This window comes from Orycteropus afer, unplaced genomic scaffold (genome assembly GCF_000298275.1).
Source record: "Orycteropus afer afer isolate SDZICR_OR568_19922 unplaced genomic scaffold, OryAfe1.0 scaffold00739, whole genome shotgun sequence".
Classification (NCBI taxonomy): Eukaryota; Metazoa; Chordata; class Mammalia; order Tubulidentata; family Orycteropodidae; genus Orycteropus; species Orycteropus afer.
The window spans coordinates 263,739-271,073 of NW_006922326.1; the positions used below are offsets into that span (position 1 = coordinate 263,739).

Genomic DNA, 7,335 nt, shown 5'->3' on the forward strand with positions numbered 1-7,335 from the left:
CCTTCCTTCCGAGGAGTGGCTGGTGGGTTTGAACCGCCAGCCGTCTGGTTAGCAGGCAAGTGTCTTAGCCACTATGCTACCAGAGCTCCTAAATGACCATAAATGCTGGATATTATACAAAAGTATAAGCCTAACTTTCTAGGAACCAAATACTGACTTCAATGTATCTAATGCTTCTGAAAGTTTATGTGTTATCTGAATGTGTTAACAGAGCATCAAGTTACTTTATTTTCAGGTTAGAACACCCTTACAAGAGAGTGGCACGAACTGTTAAATTTTGAACAGGTCACTTGGAACCTGTTCAAGGAGGTCTCTTGCAAGGGCTTCTAGCAAAATAATCCCATGGTCTGGGATTTTACACTTCTGTCCTGATTTGTAGTGCAGTGAGTATAGTCTATTCTGCATCAGGTCCTCAGTGTATACATGAGAAGCATCCACAACAAACCCCACAAACAGGTGGAAAATACCTGGTCTTTTTCTTCTAGCCACTTGATTTGTAAGTAATATATATAAATAACAGTAAAATTGTAGGTCTTATCAGCATTAGCAGTACTTACTTATACCTCATCTCCAGTAGAATCACAGATATTTTCATGCCAAATATGGTTGTTGCAGGTATGCTGAGGCATCGTTTGCATTCGTTATTGTCTTAGGTAGGTAGATCCCTGAAAGCTCTTGCAGTTTTAAAGTATTAATAAAAGAGATATCACCAATTTGGTTTTTTAAAAATACTTCAATATAATTGGTTTCCTTTGTAATTCAGTGTATTTTATTTTATGTATTCAGTTACATTCTGAGATGGGGTCCATAGGCTTAGCCAGACTGTCAAATTGGTCCACAGGTTAAGAAGCCCTGATATTTAGTAATTTCCCGAAGATGTCCTTCTGCCATCCCACCAGGTTTCTCAGTGTTATAAAACATGTAATCTTTTTCTTTCTTAGTTTCTAAGCCAGCACCTTACTGGGAAGGAACAGCTGTGATAAATGGAGAATTTAAGGAGCTCAAGTTAACTGATTATCGTGGAAAATACGTAGTCTTTTTCTTCTACCCACTTGATTTGTAAGTAATATGTGTAAATAACAGTAAAACTTTAGTCATTATCAGTCATTATTTAAGAAGACAAAATAGTTAAAAATGTTTTAATCAGCTTTTGGTTCTTAAAATGGCAAGCTGAAAGGAGAAATTTATTTATAAAGACAACATCTGTAGTATGTTTTGAGAATCAGAATCTTATTGACCCCAATACTTTATACTTATAGCCAACTGAGTGTGTTATTATAGCATAATCATTAAAATAAAATGGAAAGGGACCTTATCAAGAAAGGGAGGAAAATTGGAGAGCATTTCCTCATCTCCAAAATGAAGATAGTTCTAAATAGTTCATAATGTTGGTATGGGGGGAAAAAAACAGATACAGAAATGATGTAAACTTTGTGTATGTCCTTTGAAAACTATAAAGCACTATATGAAGTACACTATTAGATAAAAGCTAATACAATGGAGGGAGGGTTGCTGCCGGAAGAGAGAATTGAACATTGGTGACTTAACCATTACATAATAAGGAGAAAACCATGGGCGATAAGAAGGGCAGCATTTACACAGGAAGAAAGCTAGGAAGGCAGTAACACATTGGTAAGAAGGGCACAGGGAAGGGGCAGCCATAGGGAGGAGATAGGAGAAGAGCTGTAGGGATTATTATCAGTTTAGAGAAACAAAATGTGTATGAACTATTGAATGTAAAACGAATCTGTTTTGTAAAATTGTACCCAAATCACAATAAAAAGTTTAAAAAAAAAAGTTTAAGAAGAACAAAGTTTATTGAGATATTATTGGGAACACTACAGTATACTTTATTAAATAATATTTGATCAAATGATCATTTTTTTAGACTTTTTTTTTATTTTTATTGTGATTTAAGTGAAAATTTATAGAGCAAATTGGTTTTCCATTCAACAATTCATACACATTTTGTTTTGTGAAATGACAATCCCTGCAAGGTAATAGCACTCATCCCACTTCCTCGTGTTTACCGTTTCCCTTCATCCTTCTTTCCCAACCTTTCCTGCCTTCTGAGCTTTATACCTGGGCAAATGCTGCCCTTTTGATCTTGTGTGGTTGATTGTTCTAAGGAATGCATACCTCCCTGATGTTACTGTTCACCTATAGGCCTGTGTAGGAGCTCTGGTAGCATAGTGTCTAAGGCACTTGACTGCTAACCAGAAGGCTGGCAGTTCCAACCCACCAGCCACTCCTCGGAAGGAAGGTTGGACAAACTACTTCCATAGTGATACTGCCTCAGAAACCCAAGAGGGTTCACTATGAGTCGGGTCCAACCTGACAGCACATAACAACAACATAGGCCTTTGTAGTGTTTAGCTGAAAGTTAAGCCATTGGAGTGAGTTCAGTTCCAGGCCTGAAGAGTTACCATCTAGCACTTTTGGTCTCAGAGTCATGGAGGCTGAGGTTCCCATGCTCTATAGTCCTTAGGACTAATTGTTTTCATGTGTCTTTGATTTTTTCACCCTTCTTTGCTTTGGTGGCACAATGCCTAAGGTATTTGACTGCTAACCAGAAGGTTGGCAGTTCAAACCCACCAGCCACTCCATGGAAGAAAGACTGGGCAATCTACTTCCATAAAGATTTACCGCCTCAGAAACCCAATGGGGTCACTATGAGTCCAAATTGACTCAATGGCAGTGGGTTTGATTTGGTTTGCTTCCAGGGAGGCGAGACCAATACTTGCCCATTAGATGGTTGCCACACCAGTCACTACTCACCAAAGTAGAATGTAGAACATTGTCTTTGTGGACTATGTTATGCCTGTTGTCCTTGATGTCCCCTGTAACAAATGTTAATCTTTTAGACTACTCTATCTTGACAAGGTTCACATATAAAAATTGCTCTTACTATGCATTTTTATGTACTAAAGATGTTTGTAAAAACAAACTTGTTTGAAACTTCAGGTAAATGTGTATTTTAAGAAAACTGAATTAATTTTTTTTTTAACTTGCAGTACATTTGTGTGTCCAACTGAAATTATCGCTTTTGGCGATAGAATTGAAGAATTCAGATCTATAAATACTGAAGTGGTAGCCTGCTCTGTCGATTCGCAGTTTACCCATTTGGCCTGGTCAGTATCTTATATATGTAGGAGAAAAAAATGGATATACTCTTAAATCATGGACAGATAACTCTTAAGAAAATAGGACTATAGTATTTATCAGACTATTCAAGAATAGATTTATCGTGCTTCTAGTTCAATGAAGTTATGGAAAAATGCTTTATAATTTTACCAGATTTCAAAATTGGGGGGGAAAGGTAAAGGCAAGACATGTGATTACCATAGCAAAAACAACTAATGACATTTTTATTATAATAAATTGAGTGATCTTATTTTGAAGAAAAAAAACTTTATACCAGTTCTCTGTTATACAGTCACCTAGCATGGTAAGTTATATTCAAAATAGCTTTTTAACTACTTTTCAAGAAGCAATAATTTTGAAAACATCATTAAACATGAAAGGATATTTGCCTAATTAGTTTCAAAGAATTGCAAATTAAAATGACAAGAGATGCCATTTTTTCCCTCTCTGATTTGCCAAGATTTAAAAAAAATCATTGTTGACAAAGGTGTAAAGAAATGTCACTCACCTACACATAATTAGTTCAGCATTTCTGGAGAAAGTTAAGCAGCATGTTTCAAAATTTGAAATGTAGATCTGAATTTTTAATAGTGTCCAGGAAGACTTTTGTACATAGTAAAGATGGTCAGAATTATTTTGGTGTTAAGAATTAATATTCAGTTTATTAAATTTGCAAATTTAAAATACAGATTCTTCTCCCCTTAATATTCTTTTATATATCTATCAAATTTCAATTACTTAGGGAACTACAATTTAATTACATTCTCTTAAGTAAGTAATTCCCTGAAATATTTTTAAAATCTCAATTTTCAGACTAACCTCAAGTATTTAATTCTTGCAAATTTAATAAATTAAATATGATATGCCTTAAGTTCCTTTAAAGTGTTTCTTTACTATTTATGAACTTAATAAAATTTTAGATTAATACATATTAAATTGAAATCACAAAATGAGTGTTTTTCTAACATGCCAAGTTATAACTTAAAATACAAATAAATACTTACTATTGCTTAATATAAAAACATTAAAACTACAGGTTTAATTTACTTCATCATTTCTAAAGTAATTCTAAATCTTCCTAGGGTTAAAACCTATACCCACTAAGGAAAAAGTTCTATCATCCCAAATAATTTGAAGTTGTTTTCCCTATGAATTTTTGGGGTACCCTCTTAGCTGGATAGGATTTATATCAGCAGAGATTTTTGACTTGGATATCAGAACTGGAACTACAGGCATCTGGAGCAGCTCCTCACTGTTTTCTACCTGCTATGCCGGTGCCCTTCTTTTGGGACACCAGCCCACATCCTCTGGTTTCAAGTAACAAAATACTTATATACCTGATGACCAATGAGTTGGAGATTATAACTAACTTCCTTAACTGCTTCACATGGACTTTGCATTTCTTGGCCTCCAAGAGAGTTTAAATATCCAGTTTTTTTCTGATATTCAAGGTTTTATCTTTTGATCACAATTCGAAGGGTATGCTTACAGCAGTAGGTATCTCTTAATCCATCAGTTCCAGGAATTAATCAGACAGGTGTACAAAGATGAGAATACAAGGATGTTTCCAGCAGTGTTTATAAAAGCAAAAAAAGGGGGGGGGTCTAAATGTCCATCAGTAGAGATGTTAAATATGGTGTGTCTATCATTTAAATATTAATGCAGGACCAGGCAGTATTTCATTCTCTTGTATATAGGGTCGCTATGAGTCAAAACCAACTTGATGACACCTAACATACATTTAAAATACCTATTTTTAAAATATATGGTATTTAAAAAATATCAACATACTCTTAAGTGGGGAAATAAAAGCAAAAAATAGAATGTATATATTAGCCTGTTCGTGTGTGTGTTTGTGCATGCATATGCAGAGAAAAAGTTGTTTTGATATATGCTATTTATTTCATTCTGAAAAAGTGAATGTTCTGTTTGTTACAGGATTAATACCCCTCGAAGACAAGGAGGACTTGGGCCAATAAGGATTCCACTTCTTTCCGATCTGACCCATCAGATCTCAAAGGACTATGGTGTCTATCTGGAGGACTCAGGCCACGCTCTCAGGTACCTTTCAGTGGTTTAACATTAGTATAAATTCAAGTATATTTGTAATCCTCCTTGAAATGGATGTTATTTATGAGTTAGAAGGATACAATGTTTCATCAAGAAATATTTTGTTCTATTTACAAAAATACTATAGGTACTCATTATATTACATTTCATAGCCAAAAACAAATTCTTAAAGCTACAATTTAGCAATGATAATACCACATTACACAGTAAGCGTGTGTGTGTGTGTGTGCATATGTATATACACCAGTAAGGTAGGGTAGGTAGTGTGCTGTTGTCTCTGTATAGAATCCCTCTGTGTAGATGGTACAGGGATTCACATTAACTAATATTAATACTAGGAGTTCTGGTAGCTTAGTGCCTAAGGCACTTGATTGCTAACCAGACGGCTGGCAGTTCAAACCCACCAGCCATTCCTCGGAAGGAAGGTTGGGCAATCTACTTCCATAATGATACTGCCTCGGAAACCCAAGGAGGGGTCACTATGAGTCGGGTTCGACTCGACGGCACATAACAACAACAATATTAATACTTGTCTTAACTGAGAAGAAATGGCCTTACTTCTACCATTCTTGTATTTTACAGAGGTCTGTTCATTATTGATGACAAAGGAGTCCTAAGACAAATTACTCTGAATGACCTTCCTGTGGGTAGATCAGTGGATGAGACACTCCGTTTGGTTCAGGCATTCCAGTACACTGACAAACATGGAGAAGGTACCCTTGCTTTCTAAGTATCATAGCCTTTTGATATTTTAGTTGGAGAAATAGCATAATAAGTTTGGTTTCTTATCCTATTAAGATGGTACCAAAGTTTTCAAATTATTAGCAGAACTCTTTAACAGGTCAAACTATTATTTGAAGTCCTATTAACAAAACATTACTAATACAGCTACTTACTGAATAAGATGCAAAGACATTCATTATTAGCACAGTATTTTTGGATAAACTTAGAAAAGTTTCTGCAATACAAGTGTCTCCTGCTTTTCGAAAGTTTGCTTTATGCCACTTTGCTTTTATGAAATACCTACGTTAGTACTTGTTTTTGCTAACCGAAAGACATCTGCAGACTTTTTAAGTATTATCACTGTTACAAAAAAAGGTGAAAAGCAAACCTAGTGTTGAGCCATTAGAGATAGCCCAGACCCGGAGCAGCAGAGTCACAAAGTTCCTTCCCTAGGAACTATACTCAGCATCTCAGAAGCAAGCCACTGTAGCTTGGAACTGTATCTGTGAACATTATATGTTAGGGTTATTTTAGGTTTTATGCATTACTGGTATGATTTGGTATGTTATTTTTTGAATCTGGGAGTGTGAGAAAATTTTTCATATAAATTAATGGTAATTACCTCTTCACTTTATGCTATCTCAGCTTACAAAAAGTTTCATAGGAACACTCTACTTTCAGATAGCAAGGGAAACCTGTATTTCAAATTATATTTCTGTGAACTTAAAATATGCCAATCTGGCAATATTTTATAATGCAAGTTTTATCCTCATGCTTATATTATTTGATTTAGCTTTTTTAATAATGTAATCCTCAGGGCTACTCAGTATCACACTGGTAATTATTAGTTCATCCCTTCACTCTGCATTTTAGCAATAGCTAAATGAAAAAACTCAGATTTTGCTAAAATATAACACATGTTGTATATTCCTTTTCAAAGTGCAACTCAGTGCCTAGGCCAGGGTACATGCTAAATAAAGGAGAGATCCCACTTTCCAAATAAGTTTCAAGCCTCTGTTGATAAACAGTGAGCCATGGCATCAGTACAAAGTACTGCGGGATATATGGTGGACAAGCTTACTAGAAGCTCATGTAAATTCAGAGAAATTTTTGTGCTGCCCAAGTCTTTTAGGTCAACAGATTCCCAAACTTTCCAACTTTAGTAGAGGAACTCTTAATTTATTTTCTTATGTTATAAGTGTTGTTGTTGTTGTTGTTGTTGTTGTTATGTGCCGTCGAGTCAGACCCGACTCATAGCGACCCCTCCTTGGGTTTCCGAGGTGGTATCAATACAGAAGTAGACTGCCCCATCTTCCTTCCGAGGAGTGGCTGGTGGATTTGAACCGCCAGCCTTCTGGTTAGCAGTCAAGTGCCTTAGCCACTATGCTACCAGAGCTC

General features: G+C 35.6%; 1 protein-coding gene across 1 annotated transcript in view; it reads left to right on the forward strand.

Moving 5' to 3' along the window:
* Positions 1 to 7,335, forward strand: part of PRDX4 (peroxiredoxin 4) — a 15,092-nt gene that overhangs the window by 3,327 nt on the left and 4,430 nt on the right. The window contains exons 2-5 of the mRNA XM_007957367.2: positions 942 to 1,059; positions 3,015 to 3,131; positions 5,083 to 5,205; positions 5,797 to 5,927. Of these exons, the coding sequence (XP_007955558.1) occupies positions 942 to 1,059; positions 3,015 to 3,131; positions 5,083 to 5,205; positions 5,797 to 5,927 (489 nt within the window). The remainder of the gene's footprint in view (positions 1 to 941; positions 1,060 to 3,014; positions 3,132 to 5,082; positions 5,206 to 5,796; positions 5,928 to 7,335) is intronic.